The 18,526-nt window shown below is 43.0% G+C and overlaps 4 protein-coding genes across 4 annotated transcripts; all 4 read right to left on the reverse strand.

Moving 5' to 3' along the window:
* Positions 1–1,927: 1,927 nt before the first annotated feature.
* LOC131018757 (uncharacterized) lies at positions 1,928–3,106 on the reverse strand. Its single transcript, XM_057947461.1, has 2 exons — positions 2,374–3,106; positions 1,928–2,223 (listed from the first exon to the last, which is right to left on the reverse strand). Exons 1-2 carry the CDS (start codon positions 3,104–3,106, stop codon positions 1,928–1,930), a joined length of 1,029 nt encoding a protein of 342 aa, XP_057803444.1.
* A 4,067-nt stretch (positions 3,107–7,173) lies between these two features.
* LOC131018758 (uncharacterized) lies at positions 7,174–8,367 on the reverse strand. The gene is made up of 2 exons (XM_057947462.1): positions 7,578–8,367; positions 7,174–7,466 (listed from the first exon to the last, which is right to left on the reverse strand). Exons 1-2 carry the CDS (start codon positions 8,365–8,367, stop codon positions 7,174–7,176), a joined length of 1,083 nt encoding a protein of 360 aa, XP_057803445.1.
* Positions 8,368–9,817: 1,450 nt separating this feature from the next.
* On the reverse strand, positions 9,818–13,099 carry LOC131016592 (protein OCTOPUS-like). Its single transcript, XM_057945302.1, has 2 exons — positions 11,201–13,099; positions 9,818–10,494 (listed from the first exon to the last, which is right to left on the reverse strand). The coding sequence occupies exons 1-2, from the start codon at positions 12,961–12,963 to the stop codon at positions 10,278–10,280; spliced, it is 1,980 nt and encodes a 659-aa protein (XP_057801285.1). The 5' UTR covers positions 12,964–13,099; the 3' UTR covers positions 9,818–10,277.
* A 1,774-nt stretch (positions 13,100–14,873) lies between these two features.
* Positions 14,874–16,169, reverse strand: LOC131018759 (protein ALP1-like). Its single transcript, XM_057947463.1, has one exon. It carries the CDS (start codon positions 16,167–16,169, stop codon positions 14,874–14,876), a length of 1,296 nt encoding a protein of 431 aa, XP_057803446.1.
* Between the last annotated feature and the right edge of the window lie 2,357 nt (positions 16,170–18,526).

Here is an 18,526-nt window from a genome sequence, read left to right on the forward strand (position 1 = left end):
CCGCAAGTTAGACTTGAGAAGTACTGCGCCTAGGCTCCATGCTGGTAAACATGACATTGCAATCTGGGCTTGGTAATGCCATTCTGACCACATTTCTTCCGTTTCCACTCCACTGGATCTTTCTTCCTTGACAACAAGGTTTTCCCCTGGACGGACCTAAACTGACACAAACAAAGGAGAAAAATAGGGCCAAATGGCCCAAAAGTCAAAGACGCATCACACCTACACACTTAAACCATACTTGCCCTCAAATATGTGGGTGGACTCACAGAAGACACGGACGAAAAGATGAAAGGGAAGAAATAAAACTTCAAGACACAAGACTTGCACAAACATCAGGTTCAGATCATACTAACATGCATCATTCAGTTATGTCAAAACCACAGACCAGAGAGTAATGAAGATGCATAAAGTACGATAGTAGCTTATCTCTCACTCATGTATATAGCTAAGTGTATACACTCGTGCTATGTTGTACCAGTTCTTCTATGAGTTTGATTGAAAACTACAAGTAAGCATACTAGCATGACTCATCAGAGGGGCTTTCATTTGGTTGTAATGGGGCATACGGAGCAGAGGTGAGATATGTATAGTTAAGTAGCTTATTCAGTATCACCCATACCCAGTATGTGTATTCAGTAAAACCACAACCAACTTTTCATTCCCCTGTTTTAGTAGGGACCAGCCATTCTTCGATTTTTGGCAACATTTTATCATCAATTTTTTTGTGCCCAGATTTTCTTTCTTCTGTTCAATTCCTTGTTTACCATTTCATGCACAATAACGATTCTTCCTTTTTCATTTAATCTCATCAATAAATAGGTTCAAGAAAGAATAAATTCGACTCAAATTGACACAACAAGGGATTTTATCGTATTTATCAACAAAGAAAATTATGGGGCCCTAATCAAAGAAATATGCCCTATTCATGCAAGTCAACACTAGCAGTAGAAGTTTTCAAACAAAATCCAGAGTTCCTAGTACAGCAAAGTCTCACCAAAAGCATGCGATTTTCACAAATATGGCTATGATCTCACTGGTGGGGTACTATCTGTAAGCTCACAACTACTATCATGCACATCATTCTCATCCACCAAATCACACCACAGCCAAAAACACGCATGCATACTCTCATCACCATCAATCAGTGCAAGTAGGACTCGACTCAAACAAAGACTCTAATGACACTAAAACATAAAATCAAAAGATAAAAAAAACCTAATCTAAAAGTTCAGGGTAAGAAAACTTAATTGTCTTGGTCGGAGGATCCCTCCTCCGCATTCAGCCGGTCCATGATTGTCTTAAAGCCAACTTCCATTGCTTCCCTCAGGGTTGTTATCTCTGCGCTCAGCATCAACAGCTCATCCTTCACCTCTTTAAGCTCAGCCATCAACATGACACCCTCGCTACTGACAAGGCGGGGTGCATCCTGCTCTTGTGGCCTCCTCGGTTCTGGCCTGGCCGCTGCTCCCTCTGGGTACACCAAACGGTACCTCCCGCTCTCATCAGCCTCAACCACCATCCAACGCACAAATCTGTCGAGGTCTAGAAAGCGATTTTCAGCCAGGGCGGTGTCATCAGAGTTCTCTTCGTCGAAGTTGGTGATCTTCTCCGCCAGGATGGTCACTAGTGGGCATAGAGAGAGGAACTTGTTAGTATGGGTGACCCCATACTGGAATTGCAGTGCCACGGTGAACCCAAAGTTCACCCTTCTCTTCTCCGTCATGCACCACAACAGGAAGACCTCCTGTTGAGTGACCACATTAGAACCCTCCAGCCGGCCATAAATGTTGTAGGCCAGCCACCACCGATGACAAATCTGCAGGGCAGGGTCACGAATCTCGTTTGACATGCTGCTGTTTTTGACATATTTGGTTCCGGTAGACAACATCGACCAGTAGTGGTCAATCCGACTTCTCCACTCTGGTTAGGCTATAGTTTCTACTTGCTTGTACTCTTCTTCATAAATATTCCTAGCTTCAATCACCCTGAGGTGGATGTTCAGCTCATTGATCGAAAGTGGGAACATCCTACTTCGCAACTGGAATCGCAAAGTACCCGGGGTCTCAATCATGTAGTTTCTTTTGGGCTTAAATTCAACAGTGCCCATGAATTCCTCCGTCAGCTTCTGGAATGCCTTCGGGTTCCACTCCAATACCTTCTTCCAACCTATCCCATCAAAATAGCCTTCCACTCTCTCTTTTATCCCCAACTCCTCCAGAGCTTCATTAACCAAAAAGTACCAAGGGGTAATTTCCCTGTTCTGAAGTATGGCTTACCTTTGGCTGTCTCTCGGTATGACTGCTCCTGAAGTAGTAGGGCGCACCAAGCCCTTTTGCTTTGTAAATTTCAGTTTTGCAGTAGTGGCTGTACTGGAGGTGGGTTTCTTTGGCGCCAAAACTTCATCCGACTTAGAGCTTTCCACAGTTTCAGTCCTCTCTGGATCTTCCTCGTCTTGCTTGCCCTTTCCCTTTTCAGCGGGAGTTGCTTTCTTAGCCTTGCTCTGAACTTCCTTGCCCTTCGTCTTACTTTCGGCTGCCGCCGGTTTGGTTTTCGTGGGCAGATGAGGCTTGGTGACATCCAACTTTCTCTTTGCTCCGATTTTCACCACCTTGCTCTGGGGTGTGGAAGCCTCCACTTCTGTCTCGTGGGTGGCCTCCTCTCCTTCTTCTTCTCCTTCCTCGGACTCCGTCGTCGTCTTTCCTTCTTCAAAAGATGGCGCAGGTTTCAGTGGTGCAGGGAGTACTGGAGTGACTTCCCGCTCCTTGGCAGCTTGAGCGGGGGTTGATTTCTTCAGAGTTTTTCTCGGCTTCTTTATCGATGGGGTAGGTGCGGGCTGTTCTTCCTCAACTGGCTTTTCCGGTGCCTCGATCATCTCTTCTGAGGTTTCTTTCTCAACCTCATGCTCTTCCATGGCAGGAACATCTTCCAGCCCTTTTTGCTCCGTCTGAATGGTCACGATTGGCTCTTCGGTAACTTTGATAGAAGTTTCCTCGGAGGTAGTCCGCCTAGTAGTTCGTTTCGTCAAAGGTCGGGGTTTGGTGGTCTTTTTCCTCGCTGGAGGTTGAGTGCTTCCAGAACCAGTTTCTCGTTTAGTCTTTGCCATTGCGAAATTTTGGAATTGGGAAAGTATTTGAAAAGTTAGGGTTTTTGGTGGCAAATGAGGGAACTCGGTGGTTTTTAAGGTAGTAGCAGCGGTTACCAAATTTAAAGGTGGGGGGAGTGGTGGAGATCGTGTGTAGCAGTTATGGAGATTTAGGGTTTTGGGAGAAGTGGAGAGAAGTGTTTAAGGGACGTGAGGATGACGGTTATGGTAGAATTTTAAATTAAGGAAAGAAAAATCTTTCCAAAATTCGAATTTTAAATTTCCTTGGAAAACCCAAACGTTTCCGTCCCATCATGTCAGACGGCCGTTTCCACCCTTCTGACGTCACCCCTTCCTAGTTAGACCCCTCCTGCTTTTTAAAATCCCGGACCTCCACCTACTCACTTTGCAACGCAAAGTGGGTTTGAATTCTCCACTGGGCCTCCGCCTTCCTTGCTTTTTTGGCCCATCTTACCTGCAAGTTAGTGCATCCAAACAAAACAAAATAAACTTAAAGAAAAGAAACTTCTGTAAAGGCCATACCGAAGAACAACGTTGGGTTGCCTCCCAACAAGCGCTCTAGTTTCCCGTCTCGAGCTCGACTCTTCTTCCATCCTTCACTCGTACTTAGGGTCGAGAAGGTGGCATTCCTCCTTCTCTTTCTCTACTTCAGCAAGTTCATGGTAGGGCTTCAAGCGATGCCCATTCACCACGAATGTATCAATTCCATTGTGATCGTACACCTCCACGCTTCCATTTGAAAAGATTTCTTTGATTACAAACGGCCCTGACCATTTTGAACGAAGTTTCCCGGCCATCATTTTGAAACGAGAATTGAAAAGTAGGACTTTATGTCCTACCCAGAATTCCTTCTTTCTGATTTTGGCATCATGGATTCTCCTGGTTCGCTCCTTATAGAGCACAACATTGTCGTAAGCCTCCAACCGAAGCTCTTCCAACTCACTCAACTGCAGTTTTCGCGTTTCTCCAGCTAGGTTCATACTGAGGTTAATTTGCTTAATTGCCAAGTACGCCTTATGTTCCATCTCCACAGGTAGATGACACCTTTTTCCATAGAGCAGCCTGAAAGGAAACATTCCTATGGGTGTTTTGAAAGCAGTTCGGTATGCCCATAACGCATCTCCTAAATGGTTGCTCCAGTCCTTGCGGTTCGGGTGTACCACCTTTTCCAAAATGCTCTTTATCTCTCTATTGGAAATCTCAGCTTGCCCATTTGCTTGGGGGTGATATGCTGTGGTGACTTTGTGTGTCACCCCCACCTTCTTGGTCAGTACTCTGATGGTGGCATTACAGAAATGCGATCCTTGATCACTGATTAGGATCTTAGGTATACCATACCTCTCGAACACTTGTTCCTTCAAAAATTCGGCCACGGTGTGAGCATCATTTCTTGCGGTTGCCTTGGCGTCGACCTACTTTGACACGTAGTCCTCTGCTACTAGAATATATTCATAGTTCTTTGACTTTGGGAAAGGCCCCATAAAGTCAATTCTCCACACATCAAAGATTTCAACCGGCATGATTGGGACTTGTGGCATTTCGTCCCTCGCAGTAATACCTCCAGTCATCTGGCACTTCGGGCAGCTCTGTACCCATTTTCTTGTGTCTGTAAATGTAGTTGGCCAGTAAAATCCACTTTCTAGAATCCTGTGGGCCGTGCGCTTCCCTCCAAAATGCCCACTGCATGCTGTTCCATAACACATGTCTAATATTTGGGCATGCTCATCCTCTGGTATGCACCTCCGTATGACCTGATCTGCTTCAATCCTCCATAGATATGGATCTTCCCAGTAGTAAAATCGGGCTTGTACAAGTAGCTTCCTCTGCTCGAACCCTGTCAACCCAGGAGGTAACTCCTTAGTGATCAGATAGTTAGCTATATCAGCATACCAGGGCTCCTGGTTGGTTAGGGCATACAGCTTTTCTCCTTTTGCTCGGGTGTATACAGAGTATAGCTTTTCGTCTGGGAAGGTGTCGATAATAGGCATACCGTCATCCTCTTCCAGTTGTAACCGGCTCAAATGGTCCGCCACCAGATTAGCTGCTCCCTTCTTGTCTCTTATCTCAATGTTGAACTCTTGCAACAGTAGAATCCATCTGATTAACCGAGGTTTAGACTCCTTTTTGGCCATCAAATATTTCAAAGCTGCATGGTCCGTGTAGACAACCGGTTTTGTTCCCAAAAGATAGGAACGAAACTTTTCTATGGCAAACAGCCAAGAGCTCCTTCTCGGTAGTGGTATAACTGAATTGTGTTGGATTTATGGTTTTAGATGCGTAGTAGATTACGCAACTTTCTTTTCGTTTCTTTTGCCCTAGTACTGCTCCAACTGCATGGTTGTTGGCATCACACATTATTTCGAACGGTAGGTCCCAAATCGGAGGTTGGATATTGGGGGCTGACACCAACTTGCTTCTCAAAATTGTGAACGCCTCCTTGCAATCATCATCAAACTCGAACGGCACATCTTGTTGTAGAAGTCTGGTCATGGGTTGAGCAATCTTGGCGAAATCCTTGATGAATCGCCGGTAGAACCCTGTATGACCAAAGAATGCCCGTATGTGCTTTACTGTAGTTGGGTAGGGCAGTTTGGCAATAGAATTGACTTTCGCCTCATCCACTTCGATTCCCCTCTCCGAAATCACATGACCCAGCACTATTCCTTCTTTTACCATAAAATGGCATTTCTCATAGTTAAGAACCAGGCTTTTCTCCACACATCTCTTCAACACGAGCTCTACATGATTTAAACAAGTATCAAACGAGTTTCCGTAGACGGTGAAGTCCCATGAAGACTTCAATATAATTCTCTAGTAAATCGGAGAATATGCTCATCATACACCGTTGAAATGTCCCCGGTACATTGCATAGCCCAAATGGCATTCTTCGGTATGCAAATGTTCCAAACATACAAGTGAAAGTGGTTTTCTCCTGGTCTTCATGTGCCACAAAGATTTGCATATACCTGGAATATCCGTCCAGGAAGCAGTAATAGGCATTACCAGCTAATCTTTCGAGCATCTGGTCAATAAAGGGTAGTGGAAAATGATCCTTCCTTGTTGCCTCGTTCAGCTTTCTGTAGTCGATGCAGACTCTCCATCCTGTCTGCAAACTGGTGGGCACTAGCTTGCCTTGACCATTCTCCACAACTTGTATTCCTGACTTCTTCGGTACGACATGGACGGGACTCACCCATTGGCTATCGGATATGGGGTAAATAATTCCCAATTCCAACAGCTCCAGGATCTCTTTCAGCACCACTTCCTTCATGACCGGGTTCATCTTTCTTTGTGAGTCTCGAACAGGCTTGGCTCCTTCCTCCAAATAGATGTGGTGCATGCACTCCGTAGGGCTGATGCCTTTGATATCAGCTAGGGTCCAACCAATGGCTTCCCTGTTCTCCCGTAAGACTCTGACTAGACGTTCTTGTTGCACAAGGGTCAGATCCGCACTGATGATGACTGGGAGTGTTTCTTCCGGACCCAAATAAGCATACTGCAAATGCTTGGGCAACTTCTTGAGCTCCAGTGTAGGTGCTTTTAGTATAGAGGGCAAAAGCTTCTCGTTCTGCCCATACTGAGCCAATAGCTCTGGTTTGCTTGTTTCTGCCCTTCCAACCAAATAGACCTCCTGGATTAATTCTCTGATCCTCTGATCTACTTCCACCTCGGCTTCCAGAGTGCTTTCTCGGAGAGAGTAAAGCTCCATGATAGCTTCCTTAATCTCATCATCCTCCATATGTTCTGCATCTCGATCAGTCAGACCATACTGAATTACTTTCTCTGTGGTATCCCTGGAACCAAAACCAATTCCCTATTCTTGTACCAGGGGTTCAAACACATCAATCATGTCTACCGTTTCTATTGCTTGCTTCCTCTTCATGGTTTCATAGATGTTGAACTCTTCCTGGACTCCATCGAACTCACATGTTAAAATTCCGGCTTTCATATCAATTTTGGTTCCAGCGGTCATCATGAATGGTCTTCCCAATAGTATAACATTCTCTCCAGTTTCTGGTCCGGTGTCCAGAACATAAAAGTCAGCTGGGAAGATCAAATTCCCAACCTTAATCAGTACCATCCTCTACCACCCCTTCGGGATAGGCATTGGATCTGTCGGCCAACTGTATGACCACACGGGTGTTTCTCATCTCCCCAATGTTCAATCTCTTATAGACAGCCAATGGCATCACATTTATGGATGCTCCTAAGTCCATCATGGCCTTATCCATGTTTGTTCCACCAATGTTACATGGGATGGTGAACATTCCTGGGTCCTTCCACTTTGTGGGCAACTTACGTTGGATCACCGCCGAGACACTCTCTCCCATCACATAGCGGACTTCTTCCTCCATCTTCACTTTTCTTGAACAAAGGTCTTTCAAGAATTTAGCATACTTTGGAATTTTTCTGATAGCGTCGAGTAGGGGTATGCTTAACTCCACTTTCTGGAACATCTTCATCATTTCACTTGCTTCCTTCTCTTTAGCTTTCTGTCTCAGGCGTCCTGGATAGGGTGCGTCGGTCAGATTGCTACCTCCAACTTGCTCAGCGGTTAGACCTGCACCACTTTTATCCAGGTTTCTTTGAATCAGTTCAGCCTCAGCCAACAACTGATCTTTTTCTTTCTCCTCTCCTTCAGGAAACTCAGTTAGCACAACTTGGGCATGTTCTCTGGGGTTAATTCCCATGGCTGGGAGTTTACCGGCATTCTCTTCCAGTTTGGCCACCGCTTTAGTCAAATGACTAATCTGCTGGTTGGTCTGGTTCATACTAGCGCGAATCTCATTGTGAAACTTCTCGCTTTTCTTAACCATGTTCTCTATGACTTCCTCCCATGGTGCTCTCCTGTGTGGTGGTTGGTAAGGAGGTTGTTGTTGATTCTGATTGTGGTGTTGTGGTGGTCCTAACCGGTACTGTTGTTGATGTTGGTTCTGATTATACTGGGGACGTTGCATCGGTACTCCCATGTTGTTCTGCTGTTGGGGTTGACCATCTTGCTTCCACCGAAAATTAGGATGATCCCTCCATCTTGGATTGTAAGTGTTTGAAAAGGGATCATACTTGCGTGGATTCCCATCATGCCCTCCGATAGCATTAACATCAACAATGTCCTCGCCGAAGTTAGGACAGTTTTTAGACTGATGCCCTGTAGCATCGCAAAGGCCACACTGACAAACCTTCTTCGGTATAGTCAGACCCGATAGAAGTTCTTTGAGTTCGTTCATGCTTTTCTCCATAATTTTCTCCAGCTTGGACATCTCCTCCTTCTCTTCACTTTTTCTTGGTATTTCCAGATTTCTTTCATGCCCCTCATCGCGTGATTCTTTTGCCATGGTGCCCAACAATTGAAAGATCTCCTTTGGAGTCTTACTCATCAATGATCCATTACAGGCTACTAGCACCAAACTGCGATCATTCCTCCGCATGCCCTTTACGAATCCTTCGACTTGATCTTTTGGAGAAATTTGATGATGGGGACAATTGCTCAGCATCCTCTTGAATCGCGTCCAGTATTCATAGAAGGATTCTTGCCCATCTTGCCTTATGCTGCGGATATCCCATCTCATCCGCTCCACTCTTGCTGCTGGGAAGAATTCCTCCAAGAAAACCTGTTGCAGTTGTGCCCAGGTAGTAACACTTCCTGCGGGAAGGTCATACAGCCATCTTCTCGCATTGTCCACCAAGGTAAAAGGGAAGAGTATCAATTTAACATACTCTTGTTGTTCATCACTTGACTGGTGCATGATCGTCATTTCAAAATCTTGGAGATGAGTGTGAGGATCATCTCCTGGGTATCCATTGAACTTCGGTAAGATCTGAAGCAGTGAAGGCTTCAGGTCATACCGACGAGGTGCGAACGGGTTCTCAAGTAAGGTAATCCCGTTAGGCGTCAAGTTGAGATTAGTTGGGTATGCCAACTGTTTGAGGGTCTGCGCTTGCTCGACTTCTGTCATAGCTTCGCATCTCGCTATCCGTGGTCCTGTCATATAAACTCAAGGCGTGGCCCAAAGACATTGGGGCGTTTCAAGAGATTATACTTCGCACTTAGGATGGTTGAGTCCATTGTAGTCACTTGGTCCGAAGGTCACACATTCCCCGGTCACAAGGCAGTGCTTCACTCCTCCTTAGATAGTAGTCATACCCGTTACTCACCAAGTATGACCCTCACCAACCTTATCTCCCGAGGTCCCCAACTCTGCACTTTGAGTGACACATGCCTCCTGGACACAACCATTTCCGGCTTGTTAGCCGACCAGTCATAGACATGCTACGGCGCAGAAGCTACCTTCCTCACTTGATAACCATGGCTTTATGTCTCGTCACAGTTGATGGATAATCTCTAGAGAAGCCCAAGACTGGGGAAGGACAGTGTATCCCATCAATCATTTTCCCACCTTCCGGATCTACAACGCATTTTGTTGACGCTGCTCAGCTACTCGGTCGTGGATATACCGGTTGTCACGCCCTGGTATACCTTGGCCTTTGCTTGACACGGACAGCGTTTTACCGAACGGAGATCACCCGTTAGGCCCTTACTGTCCATGGTTTTGAACAGATCCTTCCGGAACCACGAGACTCACCGAAAGAACAAATGCCTCACGAATGTTTACATATTGACAACAATTATTTCCACCCCTTTAACCTCACCAAGGGAATTACTCACACATAGCAGTAAACATAAATGCAAAATTAATTAAACACAACATGTAACAAAAGGGAAATGCTTGAATAAAAGAAATAGTACCTAAGACCACGAGCCTTAATCTTGTTCTTACTCGGATTGAAAACGGAAATGATAAAATACTGGAAATGTAAATTGTTTGGATGCCACAACTCGGTAGAAATTAGAGTAATAAACTAAGTAAAAGAAAAGTTCAGTGGGGCCAGAGTTTTTTCACGCAGCACGTCTTCATCCTTTTATATTGCCAAACGGTGGAGGGCTAACCCTAGCTGCGCCAGCTTCATATCTTTATCGAGATCTTCTTTCCTTTTTTAGCGCAATCCTTGATTGATCCGATTGGAGATATCTTCCAGCTGCATGCTGTAGTCAACCTTCCTCCTTTCCAGATTCTTCCAGCTCCTTCTCCGTTCTTCCACATTCTTCCATCAAATCTTCGGGATTCACTTTTCTTTCTTGGCTTCGGTTGTCTGCTTATCCTTGTAGTGGTCAGACGGATTGCTTCATTCGGTTTGACTCATACCAGGTGGGTTGCTTCGGGTTCCCATACCCCAAGTTAGACTTGAGAAGTACTGCGCCTAGGCTCCATGCTGGTAAACATGACATTGCAATCTGGGCTTGGTAATGCCCATTCTGACCACATTTCTTCCGTTTCCACTCCACTGGATCTTCCTTCCTTGACAACAAGGTTTTCCCCTGGACGGACCTGAACTAACACAAACAAATAAGAAAAACAGGGCCAAATGGCCCAAAAGTCGAAGACGCACCAAGCATCGCATTATGGATTTGTACCGAAAAGAAGAGAGTAATTTTTCTTTTTTTGATTTCAATGTGAAAAGTTAATAGATTTATGTCAAGGATAAAATAATAAATGTGATTAATTCTTAAATTTTTTATTTTAGTAAATAATTTTATTTTTAGAATTTCAATTTGAATATTTTTGAAGTCCACGGTATTATTAAACCGACACATAACATTTATCTTCTGATTGATGGTTTGCCAATTCACAAATTCTGTTTCAACATAGCCACAGAATGATTCATTTTAGAAACATCGCATTCGAACCAATTCGGGACTTTAAAATTTTCATGAATTTATCAGCCTATTTATTTGGTAAATAAGGATCTAGTCTGCAGCAATATCAGAAGAAGACACCAAATTTGCATCAACAAGACAACAAGTATGCTACACAAAAGACGTAGTAATTCGTGTGTTTTTGCCTTGAAGAAATCGAAGAGAAGAAAGCATGATGATGAATGAGAATCCAAGATTAGAAGAAGAACATGAAGAAAGAAAACATGAGACAATTTTCTCATTATTGAAATGCCAATGACAGTATACCCCAATCAAAGATGGAAATGCATTGCAGAACAACACTAAACAAGCCAAGAAAGCTAAGACCTCAATACAACCTCGAGTGGTTACCAAGAGCTCCCCCTCTCCTCCTCATAGGCGTCAAGTAGAAACGCAGGAGGCCGTTGTCAACATGGCTCGGAGGCGAATACCTAGCACTGCGATTCCTCTCCAACATCCTCCCCGATTTCCTCATACTCCCACCAATCCTGCTGCTATTGCTTCTAAACATGTTTATGTTCAAACGCCCTCCCACATCCCCGTTGTCCTGCCACGACACAGACAACGACCTCTCCACCCCGTTTCCCCTACTATCCTCCTCCTCATCCTTACTACGCCTATGTATAAACCCCCATATCCTCCAACTCCACCTCCTAGACGACTTCTTCGACTCCTTCCTCTCACCACCCCCGCCCCCTATCAAAGAATTGCTGCTATAATCCCTATAACCACTACCCAATTCACAACTCTCTAAACACTCATCTCTTAAACAATGCTGCTGCAAGCTCAACTCTCTCTCCCCCACAACTTTGGCACCATGGAAAGAATCCGCAGTTGTGGGCGAGACCTTGGCATTAGACACCATCTTAAGCTCATCAACAGAGGCCTCAGCCTTCCTAATGGAACTCGACCTATCAAGACTCTTCCTCCTCCTAGACGATGAGGAATCCGAGTAATACTCCTTAGTCTGCATTGTTCCACCGGGGACATCCTCCACTGGAATCTGCATATCTTGTCGGGCGGCCGGAGCATCCTCCATCACAGAGACCATTGGTGCCATTCTTGGGAAACTTCTGCCGATCAAGTAACCATCCCATGATGCTCGAGGCTCATCAAAGGAGTATCTTGCATCATCGAAGCTCACTCTTCCGGCATCCAGCGAGAATCGAGGATCGGTGTCGCAGGATCTCCGCCCAAACCCGTAGTCGGCAATCTCAGACTGAGTCTCCCTGTACTGCCGGGAAATGGGCTTCTCCACCGGCAATGTTGCGTTGTTTTGCTTCTTCATCTTCTGCTTTCGCCGCCATTTGTGCCATTTCTTGCTGAAAACGGAGGCTGCCGCCCAAAACCCGCCGCTGGAGCTCTTCTTCTCTTGCGTCTGAAGATCAATGTGCTCTTTTATCTTCAAATTCGCCTCTTCTTCCACTATTTTGGCGCTGTTCACCTCGAATTCAACCTCGTTTCTTGAATTTTCTAAATGGGATTCTCTGACAGACTGTATCTCATCTATTTCTGCATATTCTGAGTCTCTGAAATCATCATCATTCTCGGTCTCCTCGAAAACGGGCTTCTCCGCTGAAAAAGATCCGATTTTTTTGCCGTTTTGATGAGAAGAGGAGGAAGCAGCGGCGGCGGCGGAGGGCTTACTACCGCCGCCGTCGTCGTCGAGGGTGAAGAGCGTCCAGAGAGTGTTTCTCACTCTAACATCGCATGATTTCCTCTGGGGCTCGAAGAACTGGCCTAAAGCCTCGTTCTTGGACGCCGAGAACGACTTGCTGCGGCGCAGCTCGGGGAAGGAGGAGGAGGGCTTCGAGGGTTTCGGAGGCGGCGGTGGAGGGGGGAAGCTGCTGCTGGGTTTTGAGGCGGAGGAGAAGAGGGACTTTATGGCGGCGGAAGCAGAAGACGGGCGGCGGGAGGAGGAGGGGGTGTTGGAGGAGGAGTTATCTAGCGTGGTGAGGCGCTCGCAGAGACAGGAGGGGCAGAAGCCGGTGAACTGCTCGGTAGGGTGGCGGTCGCAGCTGAAGGAGGATCGCGGCGGCGGCGGCGGAGGCGGAGCTGTTGGGTCTGTGGAAGTGGGATGATTCATAACCGTTGGAAGCATGTGTACCCGTCCCTTCCCCTGTTCATGGTACTAACACCATTGCGCTCCGCAATGTAGCTTCATTGGTCACTGTGTGTGGTGTGTGTGTGTGAGAGAGAGAGAGAGTATAGGAGGAGACAGGAATTAAAGAAGAAGAGGGAGAAGGAGAAATGTTTTTTACTTCTCTTTTAAATCCCACTTTCGACTTTTCCGTTGGTACGCTGTAAAAGTACCATTTTGCCCTTTAATAGTTGAATTTTCGATGCATGTGTTTGGATTTATTTACTCCCTTGAATTAAATTAGTAATTCCCACATTTCAGTCATTGACTGCTAATTAGTGAGTCATTTATTGTTATAAGAAAAGGACTGCGAAACTCGAAGAATTTCTTTTCGTCATGAATTTTAAGGAATTATTTCCTCTGTCTATCCATTTGTGTCTTATACTAAGAGTTATTTATCACTTCCCCTAAGACACGAATTAATGGACGAAGAGAGTAATATTTTGTATATTAAATATGATAAATGAAAAGATAAATAAAGATAAAACTTTTACCATATAAAAAAAATATTCAAACTTCACGAAATAACTCGAAAAAATGCTGCTCCAGCTTCATAGGACAAGGAGAATAATATTTACATGTTTAAATCTTTGAAACATTAGACTATGGGATGCTGGCGGAGGAATTGTATTCGAATTACTTACTGACTTACTGTTATTGCATGATATTATTTGCGATGAGAGAAATTAAATATGATACTTCATGTTTTCATAAGATGTACTCCTTCCGTTTTATTATAATAAGCTTTTTTTTTTTGAAACTTTTCATTAAAATAGACTTGTTTTTTATTTTGAGTAGAGAAAATATATTTAATTGGTGTGGATCACACTACATTCCTCCTCAAAAATAATCTTGATACTGAAAGGAAGTGAGTTTATTAGAATGAGACGAATGAAATTTCTAATTTGCTATTTTTATTTGACTTCATAAAATATACTCATTCAGTCTCATGAAACATGACCTAATTCTTTTCGACACGGAAATTAAGAAATTGATATTTTATGTGTTAAATGTGGTAGGTGAAAAAGTGAAAAGGTGAATAAAGCGTAAATTTTTTGTCATTTTTAGAAATATGTCAAGTTTCGTGGGGCAACCCAAAAAGAATATTAAGTCATGCTTAAGGGAGTATTTAATTTATTTTTTATAAATTTTTTACAATAAAAAGTAATTCTTATTCTACACACAATAAATTCAATCACCTTGTTAAAATTTGTGCTATTTAAAAAGTGAATACATTTTTTAAGGGGGGATTGTTTATCTTGTCATTGTTACATCGGACAAATCATATTTAATATAGCATCAATCATCAATTTGTCCATAATCGTGTGTGGCTATGACTTGGATTTGTCCAAATTAATTATTAGACGCCGACCATGATCCATGAAGTGATACAATTATAAATTTTGGAGTGTTAGTAAATCAAATATGAGGCAACGTGACATTACTTGACTCGTATTTCAATACTTTTATTACAATTGATAATACGTACGGATGACAATCTACCCGCGGGTAACAGATATCTAAGAAAATTCGAACATATTAAGGTGAGTTTGAGAGGCATTTGATATCCACGAATAGTTTCGTGGTTGCAATTCACTATCCATTTAATTCGTGGGTATGAGTTTGGATACTTAGAGCATCCACAATGGTGGTGTCTTAGAGGGGTGTCTTAGGAGTGGGCCCCACCTAAGACACACCCCTCTCCAATGCATTGTGTCTTAGGTGGGTGCTTAGATCCCCATTTCCACAAAATTCATATTTCTACACTTTTATTTTTAAAATTCAAATTTCATTAAAATTAAAATTAAACATTACAATAATTTAAAGACATAATTTAAATACAATAAAAAAATAAAAATTACACTAATTTTCTAGGACTCAATCGGACCAAAACGAGACCAAATGTGCTCCTTCAAGTCCAAAGTGAGGCGAGCATGCATCTCTGCGTCTCGCATGGATGCTTGTCGTGCAATAAATGCACGAAAATCCGGCGGAGCACCGACATGAGGTTGAGATGCGGCGCTACTCGAAGCTTCGTCGGCGTCTTCTTCCCACTGCGTTGCTTGCTCGCCTTCGTCTTCGATGATCATGTTGTGCAAAATGATGCACGTGAACATGATGTCGCTCATCGCCTCCTTACTCCAAAGACGCGCTGGGCCTTTGACGATTGCCCAACGAGCTTGAAGGACGCCGAAGGCTCGTTCAATATCCTTGCGAGCCGCTTCCTGCATCAATTTGAACCTCTTTCCCTTCGGATCCGTCGGATGTGTAGGACTCTTCACGAATACAGGCCAATTGGGATAGATGCCGTCAGTCAAGTAGTACCCACTTGTGTAGTAGGAGTTGTTGACTTCATATGTGACCGGCACCCCCATTCCTTGCAGTCGATCGTTGAACAACGTCGAGTTGTTGAGCACGTTGATGTCGTTGTTCGAACCAGGAGTCCCAAAGAAAGCATGCCAGATCCATAGATCTTGCGAGGCGACGGCTTCGAGGATGATGGTCGGTTCCCCCTGATCGCCGCGAGTGTATGCGCCTTGCCATGCCGTTGGACAATTCTTCCACGTCCAATGCATGCAATCAAGGCTCCCTAGCATCCCCGGGAAGCCGTGCTTCGCTTCGTGCATTGCTATAAGCCGTTGGCAGTCAGCGGAAGTCGGCCTCCTCAAATACTCCGCGCCGAAGAGTTGAATAATGGCATGACTGAATCTCCGCAAGCACTCCAACGATGTGGACTCTGCAATCCGGAGATACTCGTCGTATTGGTCCGCTGCCCCACCGTTAGCTAGCATACGAACAGCGACAGTGCATTTTTGCAATGGCGTGAAGCCGGGCCTTCCAGTTGCATCCGTGCGTTGTTGGAAGTATGGATCGGAGGCGACGACATTAACGATGCGCAAAAACAACGCCCGACGCATCCGAAAACGGCGGCGAAAGATGTTGTCGGGGTAGACCGGATTTTCATCAAAGTAATCCGCGTGCAAACGTACAGCGCCGGCTTCACGGTCCCGACGAATGAAAGCCTTCTTCCGCGCTCCTCGTCGGCGACGACGAGGTTGCTCTTCTGGATCACCAATATCCTGAATAATTTGGTTAAATTGTTGTACAAGATTGGAAAATTCTTCAGCACGTCGCTCGTCCTCATGGCTTGATGAGGAGGAAGACATTTTATTTAGAAATTGTTTTGATGTGGAGATGATTTTTTGATGTGGAGATGTGAAATGAATGAAAAAGAGTGGTGATATATATAGATAAAAGGGAAATAAAAAAAAAAGGAAAAAATTGAAATTCGGCCGTTGAAGGCAACGGTCCATTTTTAAAAAAAAATAAAAAAAAAACATAAATTTAAACGGTCATTTTTTAAAAAAATTAACGAATTTCGAATTTTTTTTTTTTAAAAAACGGCGCGTCCGCAGGACGCGCCACACACGCCTCCTCTTCAACCCGGCGCTAGGCTTCGCCTCGGCCTCGCATCTGGCCGGCACTCCAACGCTGCTCGCCTCCCAGCGCCTCGGGTCGATCCCTCCTTCGCAACAGCCGCTGGAGATGCTCTTACTATCCATATCTGCGAAACTCGATTACCTGCGAAAAATACCCGTCAATTACCCGTGATATATCCGTGAAATACCCACAAAATATATTTAAAATATGGACTTTAGATTTACATATTAGATATGGGCCACCACATTTTAGATTTAAAATATATTTTAACTATGTTATTTGTGTTGATTTTTTTTTTGTATTAAATTTGTTATAAATTTATATTTATATTCTATTTCGCGGGTATCCGATGGATAGCGGGTGACGGATACCCGCCGGATAGCGGGTTCGCGGATACCCGACGGGTAGCGGGTAGGCGCGGGTGGTGGGTTTGGATACCATTTGATATACATGGATAGTTTCGTGGTTAAAAATCACTATCCATTTAGTTCGTGGGTATGGGTATGGATAGTCACTATCCGTACCCGTCGTACCCGATTGCCATCCCTAATAATAAGCAGTAGGAGTTTGCTTAATGCTCATTCACTTCGGGGATGATAGTAAGACAAAAAATTGTACGACCTCTTTCACATTATACATTCATAAAAAAAAGTTATACTCTCTCCGTCTCAATTTTTAATATTTTTTTTAAAATATTTTATATTTTTATATTCATTTTTATTTTTAATAAAAATAAGTGGGACCCTTATTTAATTTTAATTATAATAACAATTACATAAAAGATAATAACCTTATTCCACTTACAATACATTCAATCAATTTATTAAAACATGTGTCACTCTTAATTGGATACTAAAAGTTGGGACAGAAGGAGTACCTCTTAGACCAGAACCGATCACCTACCCACCGTGGGCAAGCATAACATGCCCATCACTGATGTGGCAATTTTAATTAAGAAAGAGAATTAATAAATTTTACTCTAATTAAAATTATCTTACTATAATTAACATTGCCACATCATAATGGACACGTTATGCATGCCCACGGTGGGTAGGTGATCGTTTCTGCCTCTTAGACCATGTATATCAATACCCTTGATGATTCAATTTTTTAATAAAAAAATTATTTTTATTTCTTTCACATATACAATTTATAGTTTAATTAAATTCTATAATTTTTATACTTTATCAATAATCCATTACAATCTAAATATTTTTTATTTTTCTATTATTTATTATCATATTTTTTAATTATAAAATGTCAAATGGTATTATCTTATTTCACTGAAAAAAGGTTGATGAAAGGTTGGTACGCAGAATGGTGACACAAACAATTACTCCCTCCGTCCCACCGAGCTTGAGCCGTATTTCTTTTCGGGTTGTCCTGCCGAGCTTGAGTCATTTCCTTTTTTGCCAAAAATTAGACAATTTAAAGCACTAATTTACAAAATTAATTGCACCCCTTATTTTTCCTTAATCACTTTCTTATTACTTTCTCTCTCTTACTTTATCACTTTATTACTTTCTCTCTCATATTTTATCACTTTTATACTACACACTTAAAATACTAATCTACAACTCCTTAATTTCCATGCCCAAATGAAACATCTCAAGCCCGGCGGGACGGAGGAAGTATTTTCATTCTCAATAATTCTTACTTATTTTTGTTAATTTTTTTGTCCTGCTTATATAATTGACACTATTCTATTATATAAATGACACTGTACAATTTTAAAATATTATAGTGTCATTTTTAATCTTGTAGTGTTATTTAAAATATTATAGTGTTATTTATATTTTTGAATAGTGTAACATTTTAATCTAGGATATTTGTTTAATATATTTGTAATGAAATATTCTATTATGAAAAATTGAAATATTTGTAATGGGATCAAAACCAGTAATTTTTATTTAAAAAAAAAATCATTCTTTTGTAAATGCGTTAGGGAGATTGCACGTGAGCGTGACTCCCAAAAATGTGGTTAGACAATTATAATTTATAATGTTCCAAGACTCGTTAAGACACATGAAAGAAGTATACTGCATTGAAAAAATTGGCCAACGTGTTCGATATAAAGGTGCGT

The sequence above is a fragment of the Salvia miltiorrhiza genome, chromosome 3, assembly GCF_028751815.1.
Source record: "Salvia miltiorrhiza cultivar Shanhuang (shh) chromosome 3, IMPLAD_Smil_shh, whole genome shotgun sequence".
Taxonomy (NCBI): Eukaryota; Viridiplantae; Streptophyta; class Magnoliopsida; order Lamiales; family Lamiaceae; genus Salvia; species Salvia miltiorrhiza.